General features: G+C 54.1%; 1 protein-coding gene and 1 long non-coding RNA gene across 3 annotated transcripts in view; one reads left to right on the forward strand and one right to left on the reverse strand.

Moving 5' to 3' along the window:
* The window catches only part of LOC122382477 (fibroblast growth factor receptor-like 1), a 60,228-nt gene that overhangs the window by 27,083 nt on the left and 14,443 nt on the right, over positions 1-18,702 (reverse strand). Inside the window, exons 1-2 of one of the 2 annotated variants that reach the window (XM_043367853.1) lie at positions 16,794-16,808; positions 7,695-7,851 (exon numbers count right to left, since the gene is read on the reverse strand). In XM_043367853.1, coding sequence (XP_043223788.1) covers positions 7,695-7,794 — 100 coding nt within the window. In that variant the 5' untranslated portion in view covers positions 7,795-7,851; positions 16,794-16,808. Of the gene's footprint in view, positions 1-7,694; positions 7,852-16,793; positions 16,809-18,702 lie in introns of those variants that run through there. The other variant, XM_043367852.1, reaches the window with a different exon arrangement.
* LOC122382479 lies at positions 856-2,946 on the forward strand. The gene is made up of 2 exons (XR_006256692.1): positions 856-962; positions 1,939-2,946. It is a non-coding gene; the product is annotated as an uncharacterized LOC122382479 (long non-coding RNA).

Genomic DNA, 18,702 nt, shown 5'->3' on the forward strand with positions numbered 1-18,702 from the left:
ATTACTTTACCAGTGAATGGCGTGCGACTAGAGAATAATCCGCGAATGATCCGACCCGGAACATGCTCCGCGTGTGCTCCGACGTTGACCTGACCACATCCCGCGCTGACCTGTGCCGGTCGGCAGACGATATGCCGATCAGGATGGCCCGGCGATGACCGCGCGATGACCGACCTTGCCAGATTAACTCGGGCGCCAGTACCGGCCCGTCCGGCCCATAACGCAGTCATTAGCAGCGGAGCCGCCCCGAATCGGGCCGGCATCAGCACCAGCCGATCGTAAACGCTCACTCAAAACTTTTTTACTACCTCCTGCAGGGTTCATTTTCATCAAACCTGCAAGATAAGAGTATATTGAAAGGGTAACTCGCTGCTACCATTATGTGCATAGTAACCGTACGTGGTTAATATGAACTTATTCGCCAGCGAAGAGTATTATTACCATGTAAATATCAATATTACTCTCGCGATCCAGAACATCACGAAAACTCTTTCCTTCTGGGTATCGTAACTCGTGTACAGATAGTCGTTTCATGCGTGGATCTTGTTTACCCTCGTGAAGATGATATTTGAAATTGAATCAATCAGCCAATCAGAAACGAGATCGGCCGTTTGCGGTTTGAAGGCCGCGCGCATCTGTCAGTTTTCGGCCCAGGGGGGGTCCGTCCCTTTACCGGGCCATAGGAGGAAAATTGCTACCAAATGCTGCCAATGTGACGTCACTGGGATGGTCGAAAGCTGATTGGTCGCTGAGATTCAGGCGATGCTGTCAATTCTGGCGCACCGGCGCAGTGTTTTCCAGCCGTTGCGTGTATTGTTATACGGAGTTTGAATATTGTTTATTTGATATTAATATCACTTTTTATGTGTTTGAAGATCGGAAAAGCATATACATAAGTGGCATTCACACACTTGTCGTCTCAGAGATCATGAAGAATGACCAGCTTCAGCAGTTCAGCTCAGGTATTCAATTAATTCAACTGTATAAGCATGAGTATCATAGGCAGATCAGCCACGTTTCAGTTCAACCCGGTTTAACCTTTTTTTGTCATTTTTGGCTTTCAAAGGGAGCATGATAATCTCATATTAAGTTGTAAAATACCTTAGCATTGTTTAAAACATAATGAGAAGGAGAATGGAGATGGAATAGTTGTAAATTGTTTCGGATCGGAAGTGGTTAGTTTCTATAAATCTTAATGCTTTGTGAAAATAACAACTTATTTGTCAAATTAAATAGTATCAAATAACAAATCAATCTATGCTTACCTCCCAGACTGGAAAAAAATTCACTCACTGTCAGATGCGTCAGGGCCCAGGGGCTTTCGGGTCTCAAAATTCAGCGCAAGTGATTTCTCACCAAAATTTTGGCACATCTTTTGTGCAGAGTTGAAGCTCACTGTTACTTCTTTTCAATATTAGTTGTTGCCAGATTTTATAATCTGTATCTAAACTTTCAAAATTGAATTTAAAAGGATTTCTGACATGCTCATTACTGAAAATCCCATTCTTGTTTATGTAAATGTTATGTCATTGACATTTGCTAACTAAACAAGCTCATCCTTGTCTAATGTCTATATATTGGTTTCTATTTATACCACCTGTGCTACTACTAATTTCTATTTGTTGAGACTATTTACCTAATGCATTTGCTTCATATGATTTTATGCGCAGACGCACCTGTGCATGGAACAGTAATGCCAGACCCAAATTCAAAATAATAATGAAAAATTGTGTTATTTGCATGTTTCAACTGAATTCTGAGTCAGGCCTGCAATCAATACATAATATAAAATGGTACATGTTTTGAGGCTTCATATCAGCACATAGAAAAGGCAATCGAAGAAAAGGCACCTTTGGGCATTGATTATTTTTGCTTGCCATCGCTTAGTGAATTTTTTCATGTTGCATTGTGAAACTTGGTAGGTAATGTGTTTTGCAGGTCCGGGGCTGGTCCTCTGGCGTGCTGGACGGCGAGGAGTGGCTACCTGCACATAACAACACAATGACTGGCACCGAGCTGAGGGCATAAAATCACATCATATCGACTTCAGCATCTGTCTCCCAGCTTTGGAGACGTCGCCCGACTCCCTGAGTGGCGAGCGCCAGTTTCCGAAAGGAAGTTGAGGAAGGCGACCCGAAAGCACCCGCTGGGCTGCCGACACTCCTGCGCTGCCAGCAGGGCGTGCTGCGCAGTAAAGCCTCGCTGCGTGGTCTGTACGACATCCGACACCGGCACCCAGACGTGCAGTTTCTGATGACATCCCACCTCAGCCAGGGCTGCCCCGAGAATCTGCTAGTGCTGACTGCCTGCTGCTGAGGCCGACCTGCCGACGACCTGCCGGACCTGTCGCCGCCCTGGTGAGCCTGAGCCGCCCTGGGACCTGCCGCCGTGTCTACGCTGCCGCCCTGGTGAAACTGCCGTCGCCCTGCCGAACCTGTCGCCGCCCTGGTGAGCCTGCGGCCGCCCTGGACCTGCTGCCACCCCGGCGGACCTGCCGCCGCGTCTACGCTTCCGCCCTGGTGAAACTGCCGTCGCCCTGCCGGATCTGTCGCCGCCCTGGTAAACCTGCTGCCGACCTGTCGCACCTGCCACCGCCCTGGTGAATCTGCTGCCGACCTGCCTGACCTGTCGCTGCCGTGGTGAACCTGTTACCGACTTGCCGGACCTTTCTCGCCGCCTTGACGAGCTTGGGGAGCCTGTGCTGAGGTGCCACCGCTCTGTTTCACGTGTTATGTTGCCCGGTTCCTGGCTGTCGCGGAGTCAATCGGCACATTGTGTTTGGAGAGGCGACATCTTGTACAACTTTCCGACAGTTCGGAGCATTTTATTGTACCTACTCAAGTCGCAAGAGATTAGGCTTGTGCCTTATTTGTCCTCTACCAATCTGTCCAATATGGTTTTTTATAACTACGATTTATGGTATGACATAAACCGGTATATTGTGTACGCATTTGGTTCGTTCCAGTCAGACGTTTGGAATGTGTACAGCCCTCTGCAGACTGCGTGGTAGGTATTCTTTTTCCGACAAAACTGATAATAATTCAAAAGTCATGTTATCAGTCGGTCGAAACTCACTGCAAATAGATGCGCCATGCTCCACTCCTTCGATAGGGCCTATCAATAAACAAAGCATACGCCTTGTGCGGCAACAAAATGTAAGAGTTCGTTTTGGGGGCAAATATAAACTTTTGGGTTTTGTTGCCAAACTGGATGGAAAATGCATACGATGATAATGCCTATCTAAACCGCGGAGTCTCGCGCATCTTGCTGTTACGATTTCCGAGTGCCCGATAGCATAGTATTCGCGTTATTCTCGGTTTTGTCGAAAAAAGAATACCTACCACGCAGTCTGCAGAGGGCTGTACATATACTTGTGTTACGGTACAATTTCGGTTTGTGCAGTTCACACCTCTCTTAAAGGAAATAGTTCACTTTCACGAAATTATTTTTTTTGCAATGGATTTATGATTTTTTATGTTCAAAATGATGAGCAAAGAAAATAAAACCTATTTATAACAAAAGATTATTTTCTATATTTTGATATAAGAAGAACTTTTCAGTTTCTGTAAGGCACAGGCGATCCAGTATGAAAAGAGCATGGGTTCCGAACATTCTTCAGAAACTAGAGAAATTATCGCGGCCACCGGCATTTGGGCGATCTGCTGCTGCTGAATGTCCTTATTGATCAGTACGAGAATTTCTCTTGAGTTCTCGTAGATAATTTCACTAGTTTCTGAAGAATTTTCGGGACCCATGCTCTTTTCATACTGGATGCGAATATATGCAAGGCACACATCCTCAACGCAATACACCTTTTTCGGGACGAGAAATAGAATATCTTTGCCTAGGGTGATCGTTGGGCTGTAAAAGCTCCTGATTTATGCTCGTCTCAGCCCAAGCTACGGAACTGCTATTCCAGTTCAAAACCCATGTTAAAAAGTGAACTATTTCCTTTAATTATGGGGCGAAATAGACGCAAAACCAGGGCTGCGGAGTCGGAGTCAGGGTCGACAGTTCTGACCGGACTCGGAGTCGATTTTGGAAACCGAGTCGGAGTCGGGGTCACCGAAAATCCATCGGCTCCGCCAGGGCTGCGGAGTCGATGGATTTTCGGCGACTCCGACTCCGACTCCGACTCCGACTCCGGCTTTAAAAAACCAGCTCCGACTCCGACTCCGGCTTTAAAAAACCAGCTCCGACTCCGACTCCGGACAGAATTGTCGACTCCGACCAACTCCAACTCCCGGCTCCGACTCCGCAGACCTAGCAGGGCTGCGGAGTCGACATATTTTCGGTGACTCCGACTCCGGCTTGGGTTTCTAAAGTCGACTCCGACTCCGACTCCGGTCACAACTGTCGACTCCGACCGACTCCGACTCCGACTCCGCAGCCCTGGCCGCTCCGCAGATCTGGCAGGGCTGCGGAGTCGGAGTTAGAGTCGGTCGGAGTTGATTACCCAGCCCGGAGTCGGAGTCGGAGTTGGTTTTTGGAAGTCGCGGTTGGAGTCAGAGTCACCAGAAATCCATTGACTCCGAAGCCTGGCGCAAAACTATGGCGATTTTCATCTACGAGAGAGCCGCCGATGTGCTGGCCGGATCACCGGCGGGGCGCACGTTGGCTCGGTCCGATCCCAATAATGTCGCCATATCTTTGGTTCGAGTAACAGCTGGTCCTGATTTGCTTCGCTGAGGAAACATCACACCGTTCTGCCTTGCATCGGACATCAAAACTGCACTAAAATCCGCTGAAAACGTATTTAAACGTCCGTCCTCCATAATGGCTACGGACGGCGGCCGGCGAGTTACCATCCCAGTGACGTCATTCGGGCCCGGTAGGGGGACGGTAAAAAAAAGCCTGATGACCATACCTGGTTATATGGCCTTGTTTCGGCCGTTGGTCTCCGAGAGAGGATGTGAGCAGTGTCGGTGCGGCGCGACGTGACCGTTGGTGATTGTGCTTGTGTGTTGTTCATCGCCTATAGAGCCTCTGTGGGCATTTTATTGTAAGTACCGATGTGCTAGAGCATTGCGTGCCGTTGAGTGGTGCTAATTTGACCTGGTCAACAGGACCCCGTGCACGGCCACGTGGCCTAGTGCTGTGAGTACGTACATTAATTTTGTTGTGATGCTACAAGTTTATGCATTGTGTTGGTGACTTTGAAAAAGCCTTGCACTGTAGTGATCCAGTCTCATTATCTCACGCAGACGGGCGACCACCCAGGAACGCCGTCGCTCACTTCAAATATTTGCGCTGTGCCTTATCCAATATGAGGGCGCTGAATGTCTTGTATTCATATTCAAATTGCATTCAAGTTGTATCGTGGTGTTTATTTACCGCTTGTGCATTGCTGAACGCTTTGTATAAATTCGTATGAATAATTGAAGAGTCTCACAATGTTCATGGCTGGTGTGTCCCTCTTATTGTTTGTACGGAAGCCAAATATACATTGTTGCTCTTGAAGCATGTTTTTTTAGTTGGTGAGCTCCGGTTAACAGAAGCTTCGTGAAGCTTCTGAAGGAAGCGTCTGTGAGTCTGTGACCATCCTCTGGGGGGTTTACACTAAAGGAAAGAGTAAGCATTACCATGTGACAAAGGGTAGGCCAGAAGAATATACTCTCTGTAGGAGGGTAAAGCACAGAGTAGATGATGCGTTACTCCCTAGAAAAGGGTTCCGTTAAAGATTTACCCTTTCAAAGAGTGTAACCCAAAAAATGTTACACTCTAGACAAGAGTAAATCAAAAGAGTTTACCATTCAGAAGATGGTAAAAAACGTCTGTGTGTCATGTTACCCCTCCCTGGCGAGTTTACTCTTCATGAAAGAGTAAAATTTACCATCTAGAAGGTGGTAAAAAACGTCTGTGTGTCAAGCTACCATGCTATGGCGGGTTTACCCTTCAGGAAATGGTAAAAAAGTTTTCAGTGCTCGATATGGCCACGCCGCGCCGCTCGAGCACTGATCAGCACCGCTCGGCGCGGCCGCTGGCCCGGTCGGTCAGTTGGCCGACGGCGCCGGTCGTCGGGCGGTCAGCGCAGACGCCTGTCCGCCGCCCGGACAGGCAGACAGGCGGGGGCGGGGCGGCAGAGCACGGCCCGGTGGCCCTCCACCCTGACGCTGGCGGCCGAGGGCGGTTTGTCTCAGCGACGATCTGCCGACTCATTGTCGCACTCACAAGATGCTTACCTCCGGCCGGCGGCGCGCACCGCCCCGTCAAGTGGCCGCGCCCGTCGGTGCCCCTATTCATCTCTCGGATACTGAGTTGAAGTCTGTGCACCCTCCCTCTCCGCTGTGTACATCCTACGAACCACGCAGTACGCTATTTGGCGCTTCTGTCCGCCACCCGAGATCGCACCACGCTGATACAGCAGCTGATCTGACGTGCGCACAGAGCCACAGGTGGGCCGGAGACGCTCATTAGTGCTGGAACTGGCACCAATTATCCGCCCGGACGGCACACGACGGCGCGGAGGGAGCCGCACGCCTCCCACCGCCCACCGTCGACCGTCCACCGTCCGTCAGCCCCGCACCGTCCGAGGACCGTCCGAGGGCCGTCCGAGACAGCGGCGTCAGTCAGAGCAGGCCATTACCGCGAGACTACAGAGACGGAGCGACGCGAGATTAGGCGACAGACGCCCAGCGCAAGCCCATGGCATTTGGCTCCCTGTGTCGGTGCGCGTCGGAATGTCTGACGACGAGCTGTGTCACCGGGAAAAGCAGCGCTAGAGCCAAGTTCGAACGACGAACCATGAGCTGATCGACATCAGGCGCCGGGCGTGGGTTTGAAACGAGCGGAGAGAGTCGCATCATTCAGCTGGTCACCCAACGGTCTCTGCCTGTCCGGCCCCGCACGCCCAGTCCCTGCAGCGCCATTCACACCTTTGTGATGCCCGTCGCGGGCCCGACACTTTATGAAGCGGTTTCGGGGCGCCCGGCTCCGGCGTCCATTGATGCCTGGGTAGAGAGAGGGCGGAAAGAGGGCGGGGAGAGGGCGTGAGGGGCGACAGGCGTCTGTGTATCGAACAGGTCCCACTCTGAGCTCCCAGCACCCAATGTCAATGGACGCAGCTCTGGTGGAACTGAGGCGGCCTCAGCTCGGCGCCGGACTAGGATAGTGCGGCCCTGTGCGGCGTGTAGACGGCGCTGGCCGCAGCAGGCGGCCGCTGCACCTCCTGCCGGGCGCCACAGAGCCGCCCTGAGCCACTAAAGGTGTGTTTATACCCGGCTGGGCGGCCAGGCCGGCCGCACCAGAAGCTCTGCTTATGACGGCGAGCCGCTCAGCGCCAGCCGAGTTCCAGCCCAGAAGTGTTATGTAAACACTCGCCGAGTGGTGGAGCGTGGCACTTAACACGCGCCCCGGTCCGGCATGGCTCGCCGCCGCCGCTGTGTTTGCGCCAGCTGGTGTGTACGCTCCGTGAAGCTGCACTGGTCTGCAACGGCTGTTGTTGCACGCTGCTGGCTTTGTTTACACGTGTTCAGCGCTGTTTTACACATCCGTACGAATTCACGATGTGCATAACCGTTATGTGTGCCTGATTCACTTAATTTACATTGATGTCAGGAGATAAGTGATAATTATGGCAAACTACGACCCATACCAAAATTTTTTGTTCATCGGCTGCAGAAAAGACAACAACGTTTGTAAACCAGGCCTCCGTTTGGGGCAGTGCCATTGCAGTAACGCCAGCAGGTCCTCACCTTTGACGGCGACTGCCGGTGCGACCAGCAGCACCAGCAGCAGCAGACAGACGGCACTGCACGTCGGGCAGGTCACTCGGGTCACTCGGCGTCCGCCCATGGCCGGCCCAGGTCAGCAGCGGGTCGCAGCCGCTTCAATACATCACCCGCTCCGACCCTGCAGCACACAGAGAACAACACTCAGACAGGGCTGTACGGCTCGTAATGGGCGCATTACACAGTCAACACAGACCCGTGCAAATCAACATGTCTTTAGCAATGGATTATTATAGGTTGCACACAAATAAGGGCAGTTGCACGCTAGTCGGGATATTGACGGAAGTAATTTCCATATATGACGCTACGTTTCGTGACGGTTGGACACTGAACCTCGTCACACCTATGGCTTCGTAAGCCGCTTAAAACCACCGCACCTCCGCAAGCCCTCCGTCACGAGCACATCGCGCCCTGGCCGGAAACGGCCCTATGTCGCATGTCTGTTCCCGGCCTTCCCCGCACCCTACCGGGCTCTCTCGCGACCAATGCGCGTTCCTTCACCCCACGCCGCTTGTGCCGGCGCGACAAAACCGCTTACGGGGTGCGCATAAGAGGATCGGCACCCATCGAGCGCCGACTTAATTCGTACACAGTTTCCCGGTGATAAAGTGACTGTCGCGGGAGCCGCGAGATGCGACATTGCTCTCAGCAGAGCCGTGTATGCGTAATTTGACAGCTCACGTTTACATCCCGATAGCGTGGTCGTGATAGATAAACGGATGCTGCTGCAGCCTCGTGTGCCTGACAGGTAAGAAGTAACTTTAGCTATCATCAAAGGATGTCATTTCCTGTTTGGGCTGAGGCTGCTGATACACGATAATTTTTATCTACAGGAATGAGACAGGAAACATATAAAATTGGCCATAACATTGTATTTTAAATGGTTCGAATTAGAGCAATATGCATGTCGTTATTATGCGAAAAATACAAATAAAAACAATGGATATGAAGAATCAAAACTCAAAAGTATAGGTATTTAAAACGCATGCCTATTGGTACGTTTATGCACCGTTATTCAGTAGTCACTACAAGATGCAAGATGGTGGTTGCATTTACATACGAACTTACGTCTTCTTTATCTTGTGTAATGGTGCACCCACGTGAAGGCACCTTTCAACAGTGGCGCGACTCCGCCGTTTATTTCTCCGCATTCCACTACACAGCGATTCACTGCCGCCGCATGTAAAACACAATAAATTTTCATGAGACCTTATGAATAAAATGCTAATTTTCACCAACTGTCTACTGAATGTCGAGTCGACCTCAGTCCCTGACCATGTCATCGTCCAGCGTGTCCATAGCGCACCAGTCGCCGGACTATAAAAAGACGGCTGCCAAGTTTTTACCTGGAATCCAATCATTCACACCAACTGTCACTTTTCGAAAAATAAACAACATAAAAAGCTCAATCGTATGCACATTCAGCCATCCCCGCCCATATCCGTTTCACACCGATCACCGGTGGCCCAGCCGGCTGTTTTACCTGGACTGCTCCAGTTCCCATCACTTCCCACGGGCGGGCCGTGCCCAGAACGAGGCCCCTCCGACCCTATGTGGCTCGTTAAACCGGCAGTGCCAGCGTGCGGCCGGTAACGAGGCCCGCCGCGCCCGCCGCCACCTGCGGTGGCCCTTTTTACGACGGCTGCATTGTTGGCCGGACCGCGCCGTTCATCTCTGTCGCCGACTCGGGCGTTTTTCACCGGCCAGCCACGTCGCCCGGGCAGCCGTGATCGCCACTCTATGGCCGGCCCGTCCCGTTTGTCTGTCTGTCTGTCTGTCTCCGGCCGTCCGTCCGTCCGTCTCCGTCCGTCTCTCGGTGTCTCTATCTGTCTCCCGGGCCGTCCGTGACCGCCCGTCGACTCGCTCGTTCGTCCGGTCAATGGCGGCCGTTACGGCGCCGGAGTTTTTCTCCGATCCCAGATAGGATGGTGCGCCAGCTGTGCAGACAGCCGACGCTCTCTCTCGATAGTGCCATCCTGACCGTGGGAACCGGGTACGGACGCCACCTATCTGACACGGGGACGACATTGATCATTGCAGGCGGCTGATCGGGGGCCCGAGTCGTGGCTCTCCTGAATGGTGACGCTATCTCGCCATGCTCCGATACGTTCGTTCATCATGAGTCGGCGCAGATAAATCCGCGCCCGACCGAGGCGATAGTCGTTTGATGTAACTAATGAGCAGTGACGGCCGCGGCCGCCATCAGATACACCCGCAGTCGCCGGTCACGCTGTCAGTATTGCATGCGGTATTCCGTGTCCGACCACATGTCTTCCTTATCTCGCGTCTGCTCAGACAAGCGTCGGTCTATATCGATGCGGTTCGTCGACTTCATTTGACGTTCAAACCAGCCGAGTCTTTAGCTTGAGGTTTATAACCCGGCGTTGGGGAGTTCACTGACTGGTTTCTGCTGTGACGGTGTCCTGCCCCGCCCGGTTAGCCGGTGTTCAGAGGACAGCGCACCCACTCCACAGCTCGGGGCGTGTGCAGCACGCAGGTATGTAGCCCGTCGTCTCGGGTACCGGGCTGGTAGGGAGGGAGGCGGCCCCCTGCCGACGGCGGGCGGGCCGCGCGGCGGGGGAGCTCAGGGGAGCGCACCCGGCCGCCATCCATCGTGGCTCGTACCTGGCCGCTGCCAGCCGGACAAGATCTCCTGATCTGGGGGTGACGCTCCCCGGCGCCCTCCCGCCGGCCCACGAAAAACAAACTGCCAGCCGCGGGACGCGCCCGGCCGGCCGGGGGTGCAGGCGTCGCGTGCGGCCGCCGCTCGCCTGCGCCGCGCCGCTGGTGACATGAAGCCATCGCGATGAGGCTGGTACGATGCGCCGCCAGCAGGCGATCCAGATGCAGCCGCCGGCGACGTCTGCCGATCGGGACTCGGCCGCATGCAACCACCGGCCTGCGCTCGTCTGATACAGAGCGATAACGGCGCTGACTGCGGGCCGGCCTCGTAATTACCCGGCCCGCGGCGCTCCCAGCCCGAACAAGTCAATTTTCGGAGCCATGGCTCTCAAAGAGGCGGTCTGCAAGTGCGGCTTCTTGAACATAACCACCCAGCTCGGCTGATCGCCTTACGGCCGCGCGGCCAGTTCGGCGTTTCCCGGAGCCATCCCAAAATACCCGGCACGATGGCATCTGGGCACCGGCATCAGATGCCGGCCCATGTGAGCATGGTTAATGACCGCCGATGTGAAGATTGCCCGTCCAAATGTGAGCCTGCACGTGATGTTCACAGTCTCATTACGCCGGCGATTACCGCAAACGGTCTGCAGCGGGGTGCATCGCTATCCGCTGATCGCGCGGCGCGAGTGGCGACCGCCGGCGCCCGTAAATCGCGGCCTCGGCGGCCTGTCGTAACCGCCGCCGCCGCGTCGGTATGTCATAAACAAACAGCGTGCGCTGTGCCGGTTCCGGCTCACTCTGCGGGCGGTGCGCCGACCGATGGCGGCCGCCGACGCTCCCAGCGACCTCCCGGTGCCCCGGCCGTCGTCAAATGAGCACGGGCACGGTGACCTGTGCTCCCAGACGCTCCACTTCGTGACCGAGTCGGCCACTCCATCCGCGCTCGGACCACACTCAACGAATGCGCTCGGCGCCCGCTCCGTGCTCTGTTCGCCCATCTCCGGGCTCATTCCGTGCTCTACATCCTGATGAACTATACGACCATCAGCACGGTTTATCGCAATACTGAGCCGCTTGTCCATGGACATCATGTGCCCCATCAAACTCCGCCTGTGTTTAAACAGCGACCGCCATTTTTCAAGAGTGAATATATGATTCACTCTTGAAATGACGATGTGAATATATGACAAGCTGCACGCATAACCAGCCGGCCAATCAACCCAAGAGCCGGTCATTCTTTTAGTGCTGTTTACAAATTCGCTGGTTCGCGTATAGCCTAGTCAGAGTGTGGGGACCTACCACCACGCAGCCCGTCACAAATTAAACACAGGCTCGTAATCCTCGCCGTTATACGCTAACGGTAACATAACAGAGCGAGTTATCGCTCTCGCACACCCCCAAGCTAATTACGGGGCTGTTTAATTAAGTCTGCGGGGAAAACGCTTGCGAGTAGGGCGCCGCCATACCTTTGACTGACAAGGAGCAGGCAAAGTCAAGAAGAAGAAATATTTGCCACCAATGCAATCTACTAACGAGCAAGTGCGGCACTAAGTTTGAATAATCTAGTAGAAGAGATAAACTATCGCGATTGAGCGGTAAATCGCTATCTCAAATTTCAGTTTCAAGCACTCTTATTTTTCTGGAAAAAAATATAACAGGATAGGTAGACGTAGTCGCCATGGTTCCAACCGATTTGCTGAATCAGAACATCACCAAAGAAATTAATGCGTTTACCCAGCGTTTACCATAATCATTATCGACTGGGCTCTGAAAAACTCGGGCCGTCCGCGGCGAATCGACGTGGGAGGCGAACCAACCGCGAATGTGGATGGGATCGCCGCCGCCTTCTGACGGATAACCAAACGGATCGAGCCGCCGATGAGGCGTCGGACTGTGCCGATGACGGATCGGGTAAAGCCGCCGCACGGCCGCACGTGAGACTGATGACGCCAGCCTGACGTCACGCTCGATGACGGACGGGGCCGCGGGGGCGGGGCGGTGACGGACGATTACCGCCTGCCGCCGGCCGCCGATGACGACTCTATCTCGGCCGCTGAAATCGGTACTGCACTCCCAGCTGCCTGTATAGACTGGGCACTGGTCGGGCTCTGTCTGGCCGCTCTCTGCCGTCCCTGCCCGGCCGACGCACAGCGTCCACCGGGCCGGGACCCTATCGCTCCATCGGGGACGCGGCCGTCCGCGCGCCGGCCGCACCTTTTTATACGCGGCGCCGCGCCGGCGGCCGGTCGACCGGCGGCCTTCGCTGTCGAGCGCGCACCACCGGGGCCGGGGCGACTCCCCCGCGTCGCCTGTCGCACAAGAATCTCACTCCAATCTGGAATTAATCCGACGAATAAAAGAAGGGCGCGCGGCAGAGACTCGAAACTCGCAGCGCATTAATTGAGTGAGCGAGGGTCGCGCGGCGGCTCAGCGCTGAGTGTGTGACTCAACACGAGGGGCGACGGTGAGAACCAAGAGCTGCAGGCATCTGGGACCAGTCCCTCTCGATCAGATCCTCTGACACCCTGGGAGAGCTCGCGACGGAGCGTAGCCGACGCGTCGTTCGCCCGCACTATCGGTGCTGGCGTCTGCCGCGGCGTCACCGCCGTCTCAGCCGTCCGACGGCTGATTAAGGGCACCATAAACAGGAACACATCATCCTCACTGAATACACGACGCTCAGGACACACCGTAAATCTGTCGGCCGGATTCCGGTCGTGTTTATTCGCGGCTGGCACGGTCGGAGCGCCGGCTCGGCCGGACCGGTTCGCCCGGCGCGCGCCCGCCGCCGGGGAGGCAGTCATAGACGGGGCTGGGGGAGAGCGGATAACGACAGCCGAACGGGTGTAAGTTATTGGTCAGCGCGACGTGATGGGGTCGAGGAATCGCAATGCGCCCCAACTGTGTGGTTTTACTGAGCACATTTGTGGTTAGTCAAGTCGTGCGATGTCGTGTCGTGCTCAAGCTATCCCAGAAAAAGGTTCATTTAGCGCGATCCGCAGAACGGAGGGCAGGAGCTGGCTACAAAGGACTGCAATCGGCGCTGATGTACCGTCCGGTGCACAGGGAACGGCATTGGCACACTCGGCAGGGGGCTGGCTCGGTCAGAGCACGCCAGACTTTACGACCCGGCTCCGTTCCCTCGCTCAGTCCGGCTCGGAGCCGGCGGGGCGTCGGCGGGCGGTCGCGGCGACACTGACGGATGCAATGTCCGGCTACCCCGAACACCGCCCGGCACTCCAAAGCTTCACAGCCAGACACTGGCCATGAATGCCGGCCGGTGAATTACATGCAGGCCGGGCTCGTCCTCAGTCCGACCGACTTTCTCTGGGGGTGTCACCGGCGCGGCCAAACAGACACTGGCGCTGATCAACTGTGCACCGGCGAGCAACAGCATCCGGTCAACACAGCGCACACAGGCGCGCATACAAACACCACGGTCCAGCCCTGTTCGCCGCCTGTTGGTGGCCGCCCGCATTGACTGACGATGAGCTATGGCCGCACGTGAAAGGCGGCCGGCGCGGCCGGCGCAGTCACACCCTGCGGCCCGTCCGTGCGAGGAGCCGACACAGACTGACGGCCCGCCACTGGCGCCCCGACAGTGACGGACGACGCGCCGGCAGCACACACGGCCAACAGGAAAACCGGCAAAATCTACCGTGATAAATGACCGGCAAACGGCGACACGCAACACCACATCAACGAGGTGACTGCAGCCACCTAGCCGCGCCGCCCGGCCGCCGACGTGAGAAAAAAGCCAGCTCGCGATGACATAAGCGCCACAAATCCGCCGGCCGGTCGGGCGGGTGTGCAGCCAGCGCGGCCGACCGGCGCGGCGGGGTGCAGCGGCCGCTCACCTGCCCGCCACCAGCGGGCGAGCCGGCCGGCCGCAATAAACTGCGCGCCGGTCGGCGGGACGTCGACGGCGAGCCTTTGGCGCTGCCGTTTAGGTCATGAGCCGCTATTTATGCACACATCGCGGCCACGATTTGACTTTCAGTGGTGAGATAGGATCTGCGTCGGCCGGCCGGCTGGCGAATATTGGTCGCAGCCGCGGGCTCAGCGGAAAGAATCCTCGATCCAGTTCGCCTGTTGGACGAGGAGGATCCGGAGAGCGATGGATCCACCGCACCAGTCGGATCCCGGGAGCCCTCTCTGGGCCGCCGCAGCCGGTCGCCGCTCAGCGGGCAGCCAACGGCTCCGCGTAGCCAGCCGCGACTTCAGCGCACCTGTGGCGGTGTGAGAAGGTCGAGATGGCTGATAGGTGATGTGCCGTCTGTGCAGTCCGGGCCGGCCGGCCGGCCCCGGAGACGGTCTGCAAACAATGCTGTCGGCGTCCGCCAGCGTGACGGGCAGCTTCTGGTGCTTCTGCGGCCGAGCACCCGTCACCGGTCAACAGGGAAGCCGCTGTCTGCCGCTGCAGCGTCATCACACACAGACGAATCTGTTGGTTCAGGAACGCCGGCAAGTGACAGGTCATCATCAGTTATGCCTCATTCTGAGCGTAGGCGACCTCCATTTACTGAATGTCTCTTTCTCTGCACGATGGGGTGCAGTGAAAAACCCGGCTGCGCTGAAGCGTCCTTCTCGCCACAGATGAAGACCTCAGAGTCTTTGACGGAGCTCAAGTGAGATGACGAACGTGACTGCTGCGCTGAGGGCATCTCCGTGAAGCAGCGCCATGCTCCGTCCTCTATCCGGCGTGCACATTCCGTCGTGCACACTCTCGCCGCCGCCTGCAGTCGCTCTCTCTCGGCTTGCACCCGACTGGCGCCGAAACAGAGATAAGGCGAGCGCGCTCCGTCGCGATCTGTCGGCGACATCTCGCAGGCCCGTCACGGAACATCGCCCTGCAGCGCCGGGAGACATCAGCGCGCGCGGACGTGCCGCAGAGGTGACGGCAGCGGAGGTGACAGCGCGACGGCGGCGCGGCGGGCGCGGCGCTCGCGGGATGGCCGCCGATAACGGCACAGTACACAGCCGTTCGCGGAACGGCGAGCCGCGCGATAACCGGTCCACGCCGGTGCAAACAGCCGCGCCGCTGTATTTCAATGAGCGCCGGCAGATGTACGCGCGCGAGCCGCACTGAATGCGAGGTGCGGAAACCAGACAGTTATGAGAGACCGGTGCAGGAGTGCCGCGAGCGGTGCGCGCGGATTTATCGACCGGTGACGGTTGGGTTCCACGCTCATGAATTGATTCTAAAATACACACAGCGAGAAATAAGCCCAAGATTAATATCCCATTCAGCGCGGCTGGTGGCATTGACTGTGATATAAGCACGTCGTGCAGCAATAAAGAGGCCGGCTATGGTCATACGATGACAGGACCGATGCACTGTGCGAGTGCAAACAACGGGGGCGCCTGCTCTGAATACACGGCACGGCCGTGCGGCGGCCTGCTGCTGGGACCAGCCGATATATGTAGCGGTGCGGCCGCACCCCATCGCCGGCGACGGCTGTCGTTTCTAACGAGCCACTAACAATCCCACTACAGCAACAGTCGGCCGATCGAGCTGCAGCAGTAACGGAACGGAACGACGGAAACAGAGCGCGAGTCTTCTGATACATTCAGGCCGTAAAGTGCCTCTGTCATTTGCCGGCAAAGGCGCCGTTCCTTGGAATCAACACAATTCAAATGGCATCGACGAATGGATATGTCGACGCTAGCAAAGGAACAAAGGAACTTTGAAAAAATCGCATTTTATGGGCTAAAGCACAGGGAATAGCAGCTGGCTGTGAGACGAAAATACGAGCAAAGGCGGAACGCAATTACATACAGCGGCAATGTTATAAGGGAAAGGTAGGCACATTTTATAGCAGTCTGTGACGATCGTGCAAAGAAAATCACTGAAACAGTTGGCAAGGCGGCCAGAATCTGTCTGGTCGTTTTGAAGGAATAAATTTAAATGAAACAATATGAAACGAAACTACAATGCAATGTGACATGCAGCAGGTGACCGTATCGTTTCTTAGTGACCTCTGGTCGGCTTCCTTGTGAGGTGTTGTAAAATCGTATTTACCAGACATATCTACGACAGGTATACCAAAGGCATAGCTGGCATTTCACGATATGGCACACGGACAAAGATTAGGCCCGATGAAGAACATTCTGCAATAATCGCTGCCCTGACAGTTGTCACCTGCGGCCCACACAGAAATGACACATTAAGGGCCCGTCCCGTTTATCTCAGTCACAGACGGAAGGTCATAAATAAATGCAGAAATAAAATCCAAATAACCTTATCAGATCGTCTCAGAAGAACAGATCTCGTTAAGCTCTTAAGCATACAGTCACGCCACGACCGTGGTGTTTGCCGATAGCATTATGTTTGCATAAGGTATCTAGTCGTAGAGAATCATAAATAACAGCAACGATAATGGCGATATCAAGGAGCATTTGAACAGGCTGAACACACTGAAAGTGAGCAGATGCTAATACGAAAATTAGACGTTAATTCGCATACAGCGTCACGTTTAGAATGCATTCATCATGCACATTTAAGAATTGTTATACGTCTGTCAAGACAGCCTCAGATTCAGATTCACTTTCAGAATCACATTCGGACCCCCTTAGATTTTCATAAAAACTGGTCCATGGGTACAGTTTTGGACGCTGATTCCAATGGTGAAGTCTGTTTTTCGCCACATATTATACTTTGGCCCCTAGAGGCATTCAAAGTTTTTTTGGGGCGAAGGGGGACCCCCTTAGATTTTCATAAAAACTGGTCCATGTGTACAGTTTTGGACGCTGATTCCAACGGTGAAGTCTGTTTTTCGCCACATATTATACTTTGGCCCCTAGAGGCATTCAAAGTTTTTTGGGGCGAAGGGGGACCCCCTTAGATTTTCATAAAAACTGGTCCATGGGTACAGTTTTGGACGCTGATTCCAATGGTGAAGTCTGTTTTTCGCCACATATTATACTTTGGCCCCTAGAGGCATTCAAAGTTTTTTTGGGGCGAAGGGGGACCCCCTTAGATTTTCATAAAAACTGGTCCATGTGTACAGTTTTGGACGCTCATTCCAACGGTGAAGTCTGTTTTTCGCCACATATTATACTTTGGCCCCTAGAGGCATTCAAAGTTTTTTGGGGCGAAGGGGGACCCCTTAGATTTTCATAAAAACTGGTCCATGGGTACAGTTTTGGACGCTGATTCCAATGGTGAAGTCTGTTTTTCGCCACATATTATACTTTGGCCCCTAGAGGCATTCAAAGTTTTTTTTGGGGCGAAGGGGGACCCCCTTAGATTTTCATGAAAACTGGTCCATGTGTACAGTTTTGGACGCTGATTCCAACGGTGAAGTCTGTTTTTCGCCACATATTATACTTTGGCCCCTAGAGGCATTCAAAGTTTTTTGGGGCGAAGGGGGACCCCCTTAGATTTTCATAAAAACTGGTCCATGGGTACAGTTTTGGACGCTGATTCCAATGGTGAAGTCTGTTTTTCGCCACATATTATACTTTGGCCCCTAGAGGCATTCAATGTTTTTTTGGGGCGAAGGGGGACCCCCTTAGATTTTCATAAAAACTGGTCCATGTGTACAGTTTTGGACGCTGATTCCAACGGTGAAGTCTGTTTTTCGCCACATATTATACTTTGGCCCCTAGAGGCATTCAAAGTTTTTTGGGGCGAAGGGGGACCCCCTTAGATTTTCATAAAAACTGGTCCATGGGTACAGTTTTGGACGCTGATTCCAATGGTGAAGTCTGTTTTTCGCCACATATTATACTTTGGCCCCTAGAGGCATTCAGATTCACTTTCAGAATCACATTCGGACCCCCTTAGATTTTCATAAAAACTGGTCCATGGGTACAGTTTTGGACGCTGATTCCAATGGTGAAGTCTGTTTTTCGCCACATATTATACTTTGGCCCCTAGAGGCATTCAAAGTTTTTTTGGGGCGAAGGGGGACCCCCTTAGATTTTCATGAAAACTGGTCCATGTGTACAGTTTTGGACGCTGATTCCAACGGTGAAGTCTGTTTTTCGCCACATATTATACTTTGGCCCCTAGAGGCATTCAAAGTTTTTTGGGGCGAAGGGGGACCCCCTTAGATTTTCATCAAAACTGGTCCATGGGTACAGTTTTGGACGCTGATTCCAATGGTGAAGTCTGTTTTTCGCCACATATTATACTTTGGCCCCTAGAGGCATTCAATGTTTTTTTTGGGGCGAAGGGGGACCCTCTTAGATTTTCATAAAAACTGGTCCATGTGTACAGTTTTGGACGCTGATTCCAACGGTGAAGTCTGTTTTTCGCCACATATTATACTTTGGCCCCTAGAGGCATTCAAAGTTTTTTGGGGCGAAGGGGGACCCCCTTAGATTTTCATAAAAACTGGTCCAT

This window comes from Amphibalanus amphitrite, unplaced genomic scaffold, assembly GCF_019059575.1.
Source record: "Amphibalanus amphitrite isolate SeventyFive unplaced genomic scaffold, NRLGWU_Aamphi_draft 000140F_arrow, whole genome shotgun sequence".
NCBI classification, from domain to species: Eukaryota; Metazoa; Arthropoda; class Thecostraca; order Balanomorpha; family Balanidae; genus Amphibalanus; species Amphibalanus amphitrite.